Genomic DNA, 18793 nt, shown 5'->3' with positions numbered 1-18793 from the left:
ATGCTGGACATGTTCAATGAACGGTTCCCTCGATTTGCTAACCAACTTGATCGGAACAAACTGTACAGTGGACGACGAACAATACTGTCAAATAACGTGCTCACTACCACAGAGCTGGATACCATCAAGTTGGAAGTGCAAAGGGAGCTCGAGGGAACAGGGAATAGATCGAGCGGTACGTCGAGGAGGAGTTCTGTTGGAATAGATGCAGCAAGACACGAATCAGCCGCATCTGTAAATACACCAGTTGGGGAGTCACACGCTCCAGAACAAGACATCAACAACAGCTACGAGACGAACTAGCTTTCCAAATGGACGCAGCGGTTACACAAGTTCGATGTACAGATCCCCTATCCCGGTGTCGAGATACCAAAGCCGCAGTATTCCTATCGGCTGACGAATGCAGTAAGCACCCTTAACGAGGGTATTTTGCCACAATATTCTGAGGCTACCGAGAACCTTAAGGAACTGCAGTGTATTGTTTATTCCGCAGCTTTCGTAGCCCTTGTGAGGACTTTGGGTATGCGGACTTATCCCCAAGACATTGGTGAAAGTCGTGCTCGTCCCAGTAAACAGAAGCCAGCTTGGATGCGACGATTGCAATCAAGAATTGAATCTTTGCAGGTAAAAATCGGTCGATTAACACAGTTACAAGGGGAAATCAATCGAGAAGGCTGGCCTCCCAATAGACACTAAACTGAAACGACTGAAGCCAATGTTTGATTTAGTCATCATGTCATCATCATCTATTTTCTTTATTGTGTTTTCTTTGACCTGATAAAAGGTTATAAACTAAAAGATTACCGTGAAGTTACAATTATCTCTAGAACCTATTGAGGGACGACTGAGTTATAAGTGTGCAAACTATAACCACTTTTCGTTACATGTTCCCTTTTCGTTTTTCTACAATGCACCCCAATATAGAAAACAAACACGTAGTTCTTTGTTGAGATCAAGCCAGCGCACTAGAGAGTGAAAAAGACGAAGCAAAATTTTCAATAAGAGTGCGCTTTTATTAGATAGTTTTGAATTCTCTATTGTAGTGACGTATCATATCAGGTACGGGTTTTACACACAATGGTGTAGCGTTATTCAAGGAATATATAAGATCTTCAAAATGCTATCTTTCTCGATCGCACCAACGCTGTTTGATACTTGCGCTGCCTTGGCCTTGAAATCCCTTTGACATGATATTTCTGAGGTATAAGACCTAACCTAAGAGTACTGTCAATTTCTATAATTTTATTACTTTCTTCTATCATTGAGCTATTAATTGTAAATCATCGTTTTAATAATTATACAATTGTACTTACCAGTAAGTCATTGCACCCACAACCATTGCCATTTTAGATCCAATTTTTGATAGTATAGGGGGAGTTATCCAATTTGCAATTGACAGCGTCGCATACACAACCTGTTTGAATAATAAAGTATATTGTACAAATAAAGGATTGAAAACTTGGAATATATATTTTCTTTCCAATAATGATAATGATTTTTATATTGATTGATAGATCAGTGATTTTGTTGCAATTGTACAACGAATTGATCAATGTCAATATCAAACTACACATCAGAACTAAATTTCAAAAAAATAATTGAATAAATTTTTGAACTATGCTCTTTTGAAGTTTTAACGGGTAAATTACTTATTGAATAAAAAAATTCAAACACATCTAAAATGAACACAAACGTCAGCGGATATTGATTCTTTTGCCACATATGCGCATTGGTATCCATTTTAGGAGTTTTGAGCCATATTGAAACTCTCCACAAATGTTCCGGAGGTGCCGAAATTGAGTTACCGCCGGTAGAAATTACTATTTTGCGACCTGAAGCAGAACACATAACCCGGTCAACACTGGATGTAACACAATGTTGCTGTTATGTAACACAGAAGTAACCTTTAATGTAACAAAGTTATCAAAATTTGACATAACATTTAAATAAAAAATGGTAGCATTGTTACGGTAAAATGTTACTTGTAGGTTATGTAACAATAACATTAAGTTTGTTACATCACAAACTTACTTACTTGCCGTCCTAAGACAAAGCCTGTTGAACAAAATTTCTCCATGTAACTCGGTTGAGGGCTACCGCTCTCCAATTCCTCGGACACCGAGTACTCTCCGCCAGATCTCGCTCCACCTGGTCTAACCATATTGCTCGTTGCGCTCCTGGTCGTCTTGTTCCTACCGGATTTGAGGTGAACACCATCTTTGCAGGGTAGTTGTCCGGCATTCTTGTAACATGCCCTGCCCATCGCATCCGTCCAGCTTTAGCCACCTGGCTGGTGAATGGCTATAACAGTGTAACCTGACCACTTTCAGTTATAGCAACTCTTATCCCTACCTCCTCGTGGTGCCAGCTGGTAATACAACCAAGTCCCGGGAAAAACCATAAACTCCTCTCTGGTTGGACCCGTGGTTGTAAACAGACAGGGAGAGAGGGACACCTAGACCTTAAACTTCTGGTCTACCAGCTGTCTGAACGGTCCGTTGGGACCCATTGGGGCCGATGCCAGTAAGGTTTCAACTTCGGTAAACTGGCGGCTATGTTATTGGACATGATTCGGACACGATATACAACACGACTTAGGGCTGGCATTTGCGACGAGCTCCCTTAGTAAAGTCACGTGATAGCGACTTGAAACGGCGAGGTGGCAAACGGTGCATGTGTCTCCGTCCCGTAAAACCTGGCAGGCCTTCAAGTACGTTCCAAATCTATCGACCGGCGACCACCGGGCGGGAGTAGGTTCAGATGCTTTTTCCTGATTTACGCTGATCTGGCTCTGAGGTGCAGTTGCCCATCAGGCGCTGCCCCAACCCTCGCATGGTTCTCCCTGTTCCATAGATCGCCATGGGATCATTAAAGCGACTACTTCAAATGGGTTTGGATAGCGGCTTGAAGGGGAACCCTTTAGAATCAAAATGAGTCTTTTAAACAAATTTACAGCAAGTGCAGATACGGTGGAAAACCCGTTCGCGAGGGGAGGCATCCAGCGTTCTCCACCAAGGGTGGAGAAGGATGCAACCCGAAGTGCTAGTGTGGGTGGCAAGAGCAGCGGTACGCCTGCCACGCCAGACACAGCGATGAACGGCCCATCGCTAATCAAGGCGATGGGAAAGAATAGGGAGGAACTACCCAAAGTGGTAGCCGCGTCACAGCAGCTCGATTTAATCATCGAGTTCACGTCAGGTCGCGGCAATTTCTCCAAGGACTTGAAGCAGAGCTTGCTCATGCTTCGGAGAACCTTGTGTGCTGCGACCAAAGTGCATAACGTCCTCGTGGCGCATGTAGGAGACGTGAAGACCGTGAAGGCGTCGAAGTCGGTACAAACGGATGCCTGCTCGTTGACGGCGTGTCGCAACGTGGCCCTGGAAGCCACGGAGAGCGCTACCAACAGCGGTAAGGCATCTGCTAAGCGTCTGAGACAGTCCCCGGGGGATGGCACCCCTGGTGGACCAAAAAAACGCCTGATCGGAAAAGCCCTCAGGCTAGCGAGTTGATGGAGCCAACCGACCAAGCAGCGGGAAACACCAAGACGGGTGGCCCGTGGATCGAGGTCACGGCCAAGAGGAAGTTTTCGTTTTATTCGTTTTATTCGTCAAGCATTTGTAGACTACATACAATAATGTTATTACAATGTTTACTTATATACTATACATTATTTCTATGGCTAAGTCGTAGTTTCATTTGGATTCTGGACATAGTGATATCAATTCTTTCGCAGTTTTGATTATAAAGGAGCATAATTTTATTGACTGGTCCATTTTTCGCATAATTGGTCTTATATGATTTTTCCAAAAATATTTTTCTAGTTCTAAGGTTACGACTCGGCACATAAAAGTTTAATTGAGCAAGCAAATCTGCGGACTGGATGCGTTGAGAAATAATGTCATTGATAAAGTAAAGCATTGCTTGTTCGCGACGTTCTTTAAGTGTTTGTATATGGATGAGCATGCAGCGCGCTTCATAAGATGGTAATGGAAATACTGTCCAGTTAAGTTTTCGAAGCGCGTATAGTAGAAATTGTTTCTGAACAGATTCAATGCGTCCTTCGTGTAACGCAGTCTGTGGGTGCCATACAATATTGCAATATTCCAGAATAGGTCTTACATATGTAATGTATAAAAGTTTTATTGTGTATGGATCTTTGAAATTATGACTGAAGCGTTTGATAAAGCCCAGCATTCTATTTGCTTTGTTAATAATGGTATTGTAATGTTCTGTAAATGTTAGTTTTGAGTCTAAGATTACTCCTAGATCCCTTACAATTTTACATTTTGGTACAATATTGTTTCCTAAGTATATGTCAATAGAGGGAGTTTGAATTTTCCTGCTAAATGCTATTGAGTTACATTTTTTTACATTGAGGTTTAGTAAAGATTTGTTGCACCAAGTGTTGAATACATTGACTTCATTCTGAAATACTGCGACGTCATGGGCATTTTTTATTTCCATATATATTTTCATGTCGTCTGCATATACAAGTACTTTTGAGTGGTTAAGTATATAGGAAATGTCATTTACGTGCAAAATGAAAAGAAGTGGCCCTAAGTGGGAGCCTTGGGGAACCCCAGAGGTGACTTGAATAGGGTCCGAGAGGGCATTTTGAAAGCGAACAATTTGTTTACGTTCCGTTAAATATGATTGAAGCCATTTCAAGAGCTTCGGTTCTATTCCAATTTTGCCTAATTTGAAGATTAATAATGGTATGTCTATTCTGTCAAATGCCTTACTAAAGTCCGTGTAAATAGCTTCTACGTGGTTGCCACTGTCCATTGCATTAAGAGTAAAAGTTACAAATTCCAGAAGATTTGAGGCAGTAGAGCGGCCTTTAAAAAAGCCGTGTTGCTGACTTGTAATTTTGTGTTTTACTTGTTGAAAATTTTTTTCATTTATAATTGATTCAAATAGTTTAGGAATGCAAGAGATAATGGCAATTCCACGGTAGTTTCGGATGTCTGATTTTGTTCCTGATTTGAAAATAGGGACTAAATACGAAGATTTCCATATTTTCGGGAATTTTCCATTTTTCAGAGACATGTTAAATAGGCGTTGTAATGGTGTAGCAAGTTCTTCGGCCAGGTTTTTGAGAAATATGGGTGCTATTCCGTCAGGCCCCGGCCCTTTTGACGCATTCAAGCCTTTGAGTGCTTTAAATACGTCAATTTCTGATAGTTGAGAGACAGATATGTCGTTAGAAAATTCGGGGATAAATGAGAAATATTCCTGGTCGCGGTCTTCTTCGGTGAATGTTGTATATACTTCTTGAAAGAAATTTGCGAAAAGGTTGCAGATTTCATGAGCATTATTTCCAATAAGCCCGTCAAGTTTCATTTGGGATGGGAAATTACTGCTTTTCAATTTAGTATTTACATAGTTAAAGAAATTTTTTGGGCATGATTTGACTTCATTTTCGACTTTACTATTACATTCTTCATACGCGATTTTAGAGGCCGAGTTGAGTTCTTCGCAAATATTGAGATAATTATTCGAGTTAATGGTATTGTTTTCATTTTTGAATTTTTTGTGTGCTTTTTGTTTTCTATTTTTAAGATTTTTTAGATGTGAGTTGAACCACACAGGCCATTTACTATGTTGACTTCGTCTTCTTCTTTTCATTGGTACAGTTTCGTGCAAAAGGCACTTCAAGAAAAGGATGAATTTTTCTGCTTCATAGTCGACATTTCCTTCAGTACAAAACACATGTTGCCATTCTGTTGTACATAGTCTACGCTTAATTTCTATAAAATTTGCTTTGTTATATTCCGGCACTTCTTCATATTCCAAGTCAGTAGGGTAAGAGCTATTGTGTGTGAAAATTGAGTATTCGATTGCTGTGTGAAATGCTTCATTCTTCCATAAAGGAGATAGTGAAGCATTTACAGCAAAGTCGTCTGTGCAGTTTGTAAAAAGTAAGTCCAAATAAACATTTTGACTATTTTTGACTGAATTTATTTGATGCAGGCCAAATTGTGAAATTTTGTCAAAAATGTAATGCAATGTTTCATTTTCGCCTACTACTGGAAGCAAAATGGATTCATTGTCAGTGTCTACAATGAAGTCCACATTGCGCTGATTGAAGTCGCCGTAAATATGTAGTTTTACTTCGGGTTCCATATTTGAAATAATGTTTTCTACTGCTTCGAAAAATAGTTCATAAGACTGTTTATTAGCATGTTCGGGAGGAAAGTACACGGCTGAAAAAATGTGTACTTCGTCGTATATGGTTGCTTTGGCCCATATATTTTCAAATTCGATGTGCTTCGATGTGAAGAAAAGAGGAAGCTCCACCAAAAAGAAAGCTTCACCTAAACCGACAGGGAAGCGAGCGAAGAAGGGCGACGCTCTTATCCTGAAAACCGACGGGTCGAAATACTCGGAGGTTCTGAAGGCCATGAGAGGAGATGCCCTACTCAAGGAACTGGGCGCGGACGTGCGGAGCATCCGCCGCTCACGCACGGGCGAAATGATCCTTGAGTTGAAGAAGGACGCCACCAAGAAGAGTTCCGCATACAAGTCGATAGCGGAAGGAGTGCTCGGGGAGGGAGTGCAGGTACGTGCTCTCACACCAGAAATGACTCTCCAGCTTAAAAACCTGGATGAGATCACCGATGTGTGTGAGGTCGTACAGGCCCTATAAGAGCAAAGTGGAGTGGTGGTGCCAACCGAGGCGGTTCGCCTGCGTTAGGGTCCTGTCGGGACCCAGGTAGCCACCATACGACTTCCGCTGGCGGACGGAAACGAAGCCCTGAAAGCTGCTAGGCTAAAAGTGGGGTGGTCGGTATGCCCACTAAGCGTGCTGAAGCAATCGGAGGCTTGCTTCCGATGCTTCGAGCACGGGCATAAGGCCTGGAACTGCAAAGGGCCAGATAGGAGCCAATTGTGTAGGAGATGTGGCAGGGCTGGCCCTAAAGCAAGGGACTGCGCGGAGCCTCCCCAGTGCTTGATCTGTACCGGTAAAAGGGACGCAAAGGACGTAACTGGAGGTCCAAGGTGCCTGGCTGGTGTGCCGGCGACCAAGCCACGATCATAGTGCAAGTGACACAACTCAACCTGAACCATTGCAGCACGGCTCAGCAGCTGTTACACCAAGCAGTTTCCGAGTCGGCAACGGACGTTGCCATCATCTCGGACCCATATCGCGTCCCTGCCGGAAACGGCAACTGGGTGTCGGATGGGTTCGGGACGGCGGCTATATGGACGACAAGCAGGTTCCCGGTTCAAGAGGTTGTGTCAACCGCAGGCGAGGGATTTGCGGTTGCCAAAGTGGGTGGAGTGTTCTACTGCAGCTGTTATGCTCCGCCGAGATGGTCTATCGAGCAGTTTACGCGGATGGTAGACCGAGTATCAGTTGTGCTGACTGGTCTAAGGCCGGTGGTTGTGGCGGGCGACTTCAACGCTTGGGCGGTAGAGTGGGGAAGTCGTCGCACGAACCATAGGGGTCGGATTCTGCTTGAGGCTCTGGCAAAGCTCAACGTAGATTTGGCCAACGTCGGCACCACAAGTACCTTCAGTAGGAACGGTGTCTATCATCGACGTGACATTCGGCAGTCCTGGTCTGATAGGAGACTGGAGGGTAGACAATGGCTACACTCACAGTGACCATCAGGCGGTGTCGGCCAGATAACGAGGCGGCAGGTGGCGAGTAGAGCCAACACTCCAACCACCCGTGAGAGAGCGCGGTGATCGCGGTATGCCCGATCCGAACGCTGATCATTTGATTGAGGTACTGTCGCGATCGTGTGACGCTACCATGCCTAGGAAAGGTCGACCTAGGTATGGCAGGTCACCGGCTTACTGGTGGACAGATGAAATTGCGGAACTCCGCGGAGCCTGCTTTCGTGCGAGGAGAATTATGCAAAGAGCTCATTCGGACGAAGGCAGGGTTGAATGTCGAGTAGCACTTGTTGCTGCACGCGCAGCGCTTAAGAGTGGGATAATAGCTAGTAAACGAGCCTGCTTTGAAAGGTTATGTGCTAGTGCCAATGCGAATCCGTGGGGTGATGCCTACAGGGTCGTAATGGCAAAGACCAAGGGCATGATGGCGCCCGCAGAGCAATCGCCAGAGATGCTGGAGCGGATCAACGAGGGCCTCTTTCCGCGCCACGAGCCAAGGCCCTGGCCCCAGGCCGCTGAGTCGTCCCACGGCCGACGTTCCAGTATCTCAGACCATAGCGTAGGATGGTCGGTCTCCGTGCCGAACATCCAAAGTAACGTGGGCGACGGCGGTTTGGAGGTCGGGGAGGAAGTAACGGTTACGAACGAGGAACTCATTGAGATCGCTAAATCCCTAAAGGTGAGCAAGGCACCGGGACCAGACGGAATCCCGAATATGTCCATTAGAGCGGCTATTCTGGAGGCTCCCGAATTATTCGGGGCAGTAATGAGTAGATGCCTGGAAGCTGGCAACTTTCCGGACAGATGGAAGCGACAGAATCTGGTCCTATTGCCGAAGCCGGGAAAACCTCCGGGTGTCCCCTCGTCATATAGGCCGATCTGCTCGATACTGCCGGCAAGGTGTTGGAAGGGTTATCCTTAACAGACTCGTTCAGTACACGGAGGGTACAAACGGTCTGTCAAGGAACCAATTCGGCTTCCGAAAAGGCAAACCTACGGTGGATGCCATCTTGTCTGTCACTAAGACAGCCGTGGTGGCAATCCAGCCCAAGAGGACAGGTATTCGTTATTGCGCAGTTGTCACGCTCGACGTGAGAAATGCGTTTAATAGCGCTAGCTGGGACTCCATAGCCAACTCGCTTCGGAACGTCCATGTGCCGGTGTCGCTGTACAGAATTCTGGAAAATTATTTCCAGAATCGTGTGCTATGCTACAACACGGAGGAGGGTCGGAAATGCGTTCCAATCACCGCAGGGGTTCCGCAAGGTTCCATACTGGGCCCGGTGTTGTGGAACGTCATGTATGACGAGGTGTTGAAGCTAAAGTTCCCGGTAGGGGTGGGGATTGTCGGCTTTACGAATGACATCACCCTGGAAGTCTATGGTGAATCTATCAGAGAGGTAGAGTTGACGGCTGCCCACTCTATAAGCATTGTTGAAGATTGGATGCGATCCAGGAAACTGGAGCTAGCGCATCATAAAACGGAGGTTATCGTGGTGAACAACCGCAAGTCAATACAGCAAGCAAAGATCAGCGTCGAGGACTGCACTATTTCGTCAACGCGGTCCTGAAAACTTCTGGGAGTCATGGTCGACGACAAGCTCAAGTTCGGGAGCCACGTCAACTATGCCTGCAAGAAGGCTTCCACAGCTATTTCGGCATTGTCTCGTATGATGTCTAATAGCTCTGCGGTATATGGCAGCAAGCGAAGGCTATTAGCCAACGTGGTCCAGTCTATACTTAGGTATGGCGGACCGGTGTGGTCATCGGCGTTAGGTACCAAAAGCTATCTAGCCAAGCTGGAAAGCACCTATCGTCTCATGTGCTTGAGAGTGGCGAGTGCGTATCGCACAGTTTCACATGACGCAATCTGCGTCTTAGCGGGTATGATGCCTATTGGTATCATCATCAGCGAGGACGTAGAGTGCTTCAACCAACGTGGAACTAGAGGCATACGGAGTACCACAAGATCGGCCTCGATGATCACATGGCAGCGGGCATGGTCTGATTCCACAAAAGGCCGGTGGACACATAGACTTATTCCGGAACTATCCGGATGGGTCAACAGGCGCCATGGCGATGTCAGCTTCCACCTGACACAAATTCTGTCAGGGCATGGTTGTTTTAGACAGTATCTGCACAAGTTTGGGCATGCGGAGTCCCCCAAGTGTCCCGAATGCGCGGACGTTGAGAAAACTGCAGAACATGCTTTCTTTATATGCCCTCGTTTCGCGGGCGTGAGAAGCAACATGATCGCAGTTAGCGGACAGGACACTACTCCGGATAACTTAGTCCAAAGGATGTGTTCTAGCTCGGACGTCTGAGGTGCGGTCAATGCGGCTGCTACCCAGATCGTACTTGAGCTACAAAACCGCTGGAAAGCCGATCAACGGCGAATAAACAGCCTAACTACCATAGTCCAGTAGTTATCTAAGAGTGTGTTTTAAGCACAATAGCCCCTCCCTGAAGTAATACCGATATGGTGATTCCAGGGGGGATCGAGGCTGGAGACTCGAGTAGGGTTTTAGTGGGTCTGGATCCTCACGCCCCAGTAGGGGAGTCGGGATACCAAACCCCACTCCCTGAGTTGTCTTCTCAGGTGTCTGATAGCAGATTTCCCTACTCGTTAAAAAAAAAGCGTTAGCCACCTTCTTGATACTGGGTTCGCCATAGAGCTGTGCGAGTTCATGGTTCATCCTCCGCCTCCATACTCCGTTCTCCAATACGCCGCCGAAGATCGTTCTTAGCACTCGTCGTTCGAAAACTCCGAGCACTCGCAGGTCCTCCTCGAGTATTGTCGATGTTTCATGCCCGTAGAGAACAACCGGTCTAATAAGCGTCTTGTACAGGGTGCACTTTATACGGGGACTTAGTCTGCTCGACCGCAATTGCTCGTGGAGCCCATAGTAAGCACGACTTCCGCTGATAATACGCCTCCGAATCTCACGGCTGGTATCATTGTCCGCCGTTACCAGTGAGCCAAGGTAGACAAATTCATCGACTACCTCAAACTCATCGCCGTCGATCAATATACTACCGCCCAAGCGGTGTCGTTCGGCCTCGGTTCCGCTGGCCAGCATGTACTTTGTTTTAGACGTATTTCCCTTTAACCCAATCTTTTCTGCTTCGCGCTTTAGTCTGGAGTACTGTCAGTCACCGCCACAGATGTTCTGCCGATAATATCCATGTCATAGGCAAAGCAGACGAATTGACTAGATTTATTGAATATCGTGCCCGCGTGTTGATATCCGTTCGGTTCATAATACCTTGTAGCGCTATGTTGAACAGCAGGCATGAAAGACCATCACCTTGACGAAGCCCTCTGTGTGATTCGAATGAACTTGACAATCCACCCGAAATCCGAACACAGCACTGTGTACCATCCATCGTAGATTTAATCAGTTTGATGAGCTTCCTGGGGAAGCTGTTCTCGTCCATAATTTTCAATAGCTCTTTCCGGTCGATGGTATCATATGCGACTTTGAAGTCAACGAATAAATGATGCGTGGGAACTCTGTATTAACGGCCCTTTTGGAGGATTTGCCGCAGTGTGAATATTTGATCCGTTGTAGACCGACTGATAAGTTCCCACAAATCTATTCGCAATTGGTGATAGACGGCGGAGAATGATTTGGGGCTGCACTTTATAGGCGGCATTGAGAACGGTGATCGCTCGATAGTTCTCACAGTCCAACTTGTCGCCCTTTTTATAGATCGGGCAGGTAACCTCATCTTTCCACTCCTCCGGTAGCTGTTCCGTATCCCAAATTCTAACAATTAGTCGGTGCAGACAAACGGCCAGCTTTTCTGGACCCGTTTTAATAAGCACCGCTCCGATGCTATCTTTTCCAGCTGACTTGTTGTTCTTTAGCTGCATGATGGCCTCCTTAACTTTGCCTATCGTTGGGGCTGGCACCTCTTCCCCGTTTGTTGCACCGTCGAAATCGCTTTCCCCGCCGCCATGGTTCTCCGCCTGGGCGCCATTCAGGTGTTCGTCGAAGTGCTGCTTCCACCTATCGGTCACCTCACGATCGTCCGTCAGAATACTGCCAGTCTTATTCCGACACATTTCGGCTTGCGGCACAAAGCCTTTGCGGGATCCGTTCAGTGTCTGGTAGAACTTCACGTTTCTTGAGAACGATGCAGCCGCTCCAACTCTGCATATTCCTGCTCTTCCAGGTAGCACTTTTTCTCCCGAAAGATTTGGTTTCGCTGCATCTTCTTCTGTTTGTGTCTTTCCACGTTCTGACGTGTGGCACTGCGCATCTTGGCCGCCCGCGCAGCGTTCTCCTCATCCATCACCCTCCTACATTCATCGCCAACCAATCGTTCTGCTGATTCCGGGCCACATGCCCGATAGAGCTCTCCGCTACACTGCTGATGGCTGTTTTGATAGTGTTCCAACAGTCCTCGAGAGTGGTTTCGTCCAACTCGTCCTCTTCCGGCAGCGCAGCTTTGAGTGAATGCGCGTAGTTTGCGGCGACGTCTGGCTGCTTCGGCTGCGCGATATCTAACCGAGTCTGGCGTCGGTACCGAATGTTATTCACAACGTAAAGACCATCACTAGGTAGTGGTCCGAGTCAACGTTAGCGCTTCGATAGGATCTGACGTCGATAATGTCTGAGAAGTGCCGACTGTCGATCAAAACGCGATCGATCGAATGTTGAACTATTGAAAAATTTAAAATAATGAACCTACATTTTACCACAATTCTCGCTTTGTGATTGGTTGGAAGATTCTTAACGATGATCTAAACCTATACCAATTTGATATCAGGCTTGGGAAGTAAGCCAAAACAAGTGACCAAGTTTCCACATTTTAACAAAATTTCTTAACACCGCGATTTAACCTAGATCATTTTGATGTCATTGCTTGGGAAGTACGCCAGAAAGAGTGACAAAGCCCCCTCCCCAGTAAACGTTTTCATATGCATATCAGAGCAATAAATGAGTTATATGTACCTATATATACCCTGAAAAATCGTATCTGATGCACAAAACTAGCATATGCGTACTAATTTGGAGGCCATATACGTACTACAAAATATACGTTAACAATTCAACTTTATAAGTCTTTGTATGCGATAAGATCCGACTCAAAGCGACTAGTTTTATTATGCTATACAATTCTGTACTGAAAGTCGTAGGTCAATCACTTGCTATCGTCAAATACGACTGACTATAAACTTATGTGCGTTTCATTAGACTATATTTACGCTACTGAATTTATTACAAGTCAATAACGATCATTTTCGTACATTGATATACGAGTTGGTGTTTGCTGGGTCGTACCAACAGATTTCTTACGAACGCGGTTAAATCTAGTCCAATTTGATGTCTGTGTTAGGGAAGTGTGCCAGAAAAAATGACACAAGTTCGTCGTCCTAACAGATCGCAAATTCTTTACTGCGAGAATGTGCTGCAGCTGTAGTGTTCGGTTATAATATGACTCTGTATGAATATGCATGCTTGCCGTTTCATTAGAAGTGTAGTGAAAAGGTGTGCTGTTGATAAAATAGGATTGAATTGGAAAAATCCCTTCAACGTGGGAAACCATGGGTAATAAAACAATCTTTGATTTCTGTATCAGCATCGTTGGCTCGAGCAGCACGTTCCTCACAATCATGTGGATTTCTGTAAGGCCGTTCCCAACGCGCTGTTGTATTTTGTATGGGCTGGTCTTATACAACTAGAACTAAAACTGGTCATTCGTAATGCGACGTTGCAGTTCTACTTTTCGAGCTCTTTTTTGGAACGAATTTACAACTGCTCGACAGTTCTGTTTTACTTTTGACCGAATCTGAAACACGGATATAACTCTGTTTTAAATATTTTTGTCAGTACATGTGCGACATGTCATCCCAAATGACAGGTTAAGTATTGTTAAAAAGTGAAAATAACAAAAATGTTTTGAAACTTTAATTTAGTTTTCAGAACTTCCTGTTATTTTTTGTATGGCAGTCTTTGTTAACCCACGGAAATATGAAGTTCTTTCGCACATTATTTACATAACTTTGGAGCATCACATTGCATTAAGGGGGGACCCTACTCTGGAAGGTCGAAAAATAATAAATTTTCGTAAATTTTTTTCGGATACTGGAATTGAAGTTAGGTATTGGGGTATTTTGGTTATTGGTTAGGGAATATTTGAAAATATGTCTCGTATTTTTTGGATACCCGAATAGTAATTATTATGCTGGTGGCAGCTGGGCGCGTGGATGCTCTCTAGAAAACTGTTCCTTGCTGGCGGTACGTGCCGGGAACCGACGGAGTATCGGATAACGGATTTCAAGAATGATTTGGAAGCTTTAGATCAATACCTAAATTGTTACGTAGCGGTTTTTGAAAACTCGAAAAATTACCAAAATGGCGGCCATTTTTCAAAAAGAAAGCTGTTTTTTCATCAAAAATCGCAGATTAAGAGCCCATAAAAAATTGAAAAATTGAGATATCAATAAACGGCTAAGTAACAATTTAGATAATTCATTTTTACATGCTGAAAAAAAATTTCAGCTGAATCGGACCACCAGATTCTGAGATACACATACCGCCAGCTGAAAAAACATGGTTTCGAGAAAAACGCGATTAAAGTTTCGTACAGCAAAGCTCTTCCCTTGAGGTGACCCCGCAGTTTTCACCGTAACTTTTCAACTAGTTCAGATAACAGAAAATCCTTTTGGCATGACATTTCTGAAGGTATAAGGCTCTCGAAAATTTAAAAATATAAAATTCGATTTTTTCGAGTAGGGTCCCCCCTTCTTAAGGTGAAATGAGTCGTTATTGTAAATTTCAAAAGCAGTTTCTTTGTTTGAAATACAAATTCAGTTCATGAAAATATATTCACTGTGTTCTGATTGACAAGAAGAATGCAATGAATACATTTTAGAAAACAGAGCCCCTGTTTTGGACCGAAAAACTGCTTCCGAAATTGAGCTTTCTGAGGAAAAATTAATGACTGCTCATATCCCGTTAATATTGCAAGGCAAGTCTTGCTGTGAATCACTTTATTGGGTTTTTCTTTTACAGACAGTGAATTTTTGACCGGTCTCTGTACACTAGCAGTGTTCTGTGGAGTCTACCGAATATAGAGCTTGGATCGTTTACTGACCGCACAACCGAGATATCAAAAAAGCAAAGTCTTGGGCTTTAAGGTCTTTCTAAGACTTGACCCTTCTCTATCGACAGACTTGCGGCCGGCTGTTAGAGTACAGGACAGTTACGGGGCTAGTGCAAAAATCCTACAAATTCTATCTAGCAGCACCGCCTAGCCGAGATTCAAACATACGATGATTGGCTTGTTAGACCAGTATCGTACCTCGAAGTGAACTGGGTGGTAACCGAGACATCGATTTTGTACATAACCTTTTTACCTTTGTTATACTATATAACAAAGGTTTAGAAATTGGTCGAAAAACACGAAACTGATCTGAGGCCCGGAGGGCCGAATCACATATACCAATCGATAGAGCTCGACGAACTGAGCAATGTCTGTGTGTGTGTGTATGTATGTATGTGTGTATGTGTGTTCGCTCCGAATTTTCTATCGCCTGTTACTCGGAGGTGGCTGAACCGATTCGACCGCTATTACTTTTGTTTGAAAGGTATTATTGCCTAGTATATCATTATTAAATGGTTTCGTGGTCTGACTTTTCGTTTGAAAGTTATAAGCAAAAATGTGAAAACTACGTGACACGGTTTTCTCCGGAACCACGTAACCAATTTTAACGATATTAGTACCAAACGAAAGCTCTTACTATTACTAAACAATTTGCTAAGTTTTATTGAAAACGGACAAGCAGTTTAAAAGTTAGCCTTGAAAAACTTGTTTTGACTAGGTACAAATGAACGCCTGTTTCTCAGAGATGGCCAAACCGATTTACACGCTATTAGTTTCATTTGGCAGGTAATATAGCCGGATATCACTATTGAATGGTTTTCTGATTGGGCGTTGAATTTGAAAGTTATGAGCAATCGAATACACCACACCAAAATTAACAATACTTTATAATGATTTTAACCAAGATAATTTACCTAATTTCAATTATTTTAATACCAAACGAGAGGTTTTCACACTACAAATATATATGCAAAATTACATAAGAATTGGTTTTATCGGTCAAAAGATATTAACCCTCGAACACTCGCGCCAACATTTATAACACGGTTACTTGCGCGCACAATAGCCCAAAACCAAAGAAAATGTGCGCACTAGAGTTTTGACTAGGAAAACTTGGTTTTAAGTTTATCGAACCTTTGGAAGAGTTTCATAAAATTGAAAGCTCTATCGTCTGGTAGAATTTGAATTTTGATTAATCCCCCTAAAAGTGAAATAAAAAAATTATTTTCCTTCAGTTTCAATACAATACATTGATGTGTTCTGCAAACTTTTAGACCATATTATTACAAGAAATTTTGCTGAAGACAGTAATCTTCTATCTCTTCAGTGAAGGTAGAAAAATCTTATTTATGGTACATGAATTTGTAAAATCAGTTTTTCTATTCTAACTCTTATTGTGATTGTTGTATGACTTTTTCATGTATTACAAAGTTGTACAAATAATAAAAATACACAACTTTGCTGAACATAGTATACCTCTATGTTTGCTTGTTTAGGAGCTGTAGAACTTCAATTGTAAAAAATAACCTGATTTTGACCCCGAATTACTCGATTACCAACAGACGGATACATCTTAAACATTTTACATTTGCTGGTAGAGAAAATTACAGTTGGGGTCAATTGCGGTACACCTCGCATGCTACTTGCTTCGTTTCTGTGATGTCGGTTTATGCTAATCTTGTTTCCTAACAATTTAAAGTATTAATGCATTGAATAATTCTGACATTTTGCTCATAACAAGTTTACTGAAGAATATACTTTAGTATATACGTAATATACGATTTGTAACTTTATAACAATATGGCATTCAAAAACCTACACATGTTGTACAAAATGCAACAGCGTGAGTAACCGAAAGTTAACATAAATTGATGAAATTTATTCAAGAAAACTTTATTGATGTGAATCAAATAGAATGGCATTACAGGAAATTATGCATAGTTCAAAAACTTATAAACTAGACCTTTACTACGCAATGCATATGTTAAAGAATAATATTTCATCTTACAACTTACTTTCACTTGGACTTACCCTCATTAGTAACAACTTACTCAGCAATTTCATGAGAAAAGGAACAATCAAAATTTATAAGTGCTTCTATTTGGTTCAAATTTTGTAAACTTATTCAATTTCCAAAAATTTCATGTAAGCCAAACGTGTCGATTTCTATCTCAAATAGCAAGTAAGATCGTATAACAAAGGTTCCTTTCACCACTAGGTGGATTAAATCAGGTTTTTATCTCGTTGCTAGTAACTTGTATTGACATCTGTTAACTTTGTACCGGATATTTTGTGATTATTTAAAGTAAAACAGCTTATATCGTACTGCTTACTTGTGTTTAGTGGACTATTTCTGATACCGTAATCAAATATTGTGAAGTTTTGGTGATTCATCTACCTGTGCCCGTAATCGGAGAAGTTTTTATTTTTGCAATCTACATTGTGCTGAGTGCTATATATCGCCATTGTTCTGTTTTGCGACGAGCGACCTTCGTTAAATATTGCTGCTGCTTGCTAATCAATACAAGATGGATAAAACACTGTGCGGAGAATGCAAATTGGCTATAAACGATCTTGAACCCATCTGTTGCGGTTTTTGCGATACGTGTTATCACATTAATCAGCAATGCTGCGGGATAAATAGCCGTTTGTGCAAAGAATTCCTTGTACAAGGAAAAATAATGTACATATGCCCGACGTGCAGAATAATGTTAAACGACCGCTCCGTTTCTGCTTACGTTGCCGATTTACAGAAAACCCAAACCTCTCTACCGCAAAATCTGAATGATTTGCCTGTGCAGGTTCATAAAATTTTAGAGGTCGTGGATGGACTAAGCAAGAAAATCGATAGCTTGCCATGTAAACCGATTATTGATGTCGCCGTTCCCGATACCCCTACGGCTATTCCCGCTACGCCTATTTGGCCAATAAAAAATGCAAAACGTCGCCGAATGGAGCCTATTGACATTACATCAGATCGTGGTTTGAACAATATTGACTCAAGTGATTTATCCGTGCCATCTATTGTCTCAGTAGCTCCACAGAATCGCTTTTGGTTGTACTTGTCGGGACTGAACCCGCAACTTATCGACAATGATATACAAAAAATCATCTCGCGCTGCTTGAATACTACTGAGCCTGTTACAGCTATTCGGCTCGTTCGCAGAGGAACGGATGTTTCCAATCTTTCATATGTTTCGTATAAAATCGGCCTTGATCCAGATCTGAAAAATGCCGCCCTTGATCCAGCTTCGTGGCCGACTGGCATGTTGTTTCGGGAATTCGTCAATTTACCAAAAAACTAGTTGATATTCTTCACGAGCCTACTGTCGGATGCTACCACTCGCTGTCATCGTTTAATTTTTCTGCTGCTGCCATTCCGGACTCGGGACACACTTTACCAGGCATTATGGAAGCCCCAACCTCCTCCGACACAGTCGTGCTTCCTGCTGAAACTCGCCATCGTGATCGTCCCGGTCCTGTTGTCGGAGTGTGGGATGGGGTCTTCCAGCCTGTAATTCCAGGCATGTATAACAAAAATTCTGAACTGTCGGTACCTGATTACTCTCCCCGTTCTAGTACTTCGGTTTCCCGCTTCCCCGCTCAGCAGCCCACGTGTAATGCTAACAACATGAATGAAATTTTCTACTTCTACCAGAACGTAAGGAGCATACGAACGAAAATTGACGATATATTCCAGACAACGTCTGAATGCAGCTACGACATTATCATACTGACTGAGACCGGGTTGGATGATCGCATCAACTCACAGCAAATTTTTGGATCATCATTCAACGTATTTCGTTGTGATCGGAATCGTCTTAATAGTGACAAGACCAGCTTCGGAGGCGTTTTGATCGCTGTCGCAAGTAATCATCGCAGCGCTATTGTTGAAACTGTCAATGGTCGTTGCCTAGAGCAAGTGTGCGTTCGTGCCACTGTACGTGGTACAAAATTGTTGATTTGTGGCGTTTATATTCCACCTGACAAATCTCAACTGGTTGGTGTCGTCGATATGCATATTGCCTCGCTTTTGGAACTGTACGGCAAT

The 18793-nt window shown here is 43.4% G+C and overlaps 1 protein-coding gene across 1 annotated transcript in view; it reads right to left on the bottom strand.

Moving 5' to 3' along the window:
- LOC128745929 (UNC93-like protein MFSD11) overlaps positions 1 to 18793 on the bottom strand; it is a 601073-nt gene that overhangs the window by 383999 nt on the left and 198281 nt on the right. Inside the window, exon 3 of the mRNA XM_053842991.1 lies at positions 1314 to 1414. Within this exon, the coding sequence (XP_053698966.1) occupies positions 1314 to 1414 (101 nt within the window). The remainder of the gene's footprint in view (positions 1 to 1313; positions 1415 to 18793) is intronic.

Source organism: Sabethes cyaneus, chromosome 1, assembly GCF_943734655.1.
Source record: "Sabethes cyaneus chromosome 1, idSabCyanKW18_F2, whole genome shotgun sequence".
In the NCBI taxonomy this organism is placed as follows: Eukaryota; Metazoa; Arthropoda; class Insecta; order Diptera; family Culicidae; genus Sabethes; species Sabethes cyaneus.
This window is presented reverse-complemented; position numbering and strand designations above follow the sequence as displayed.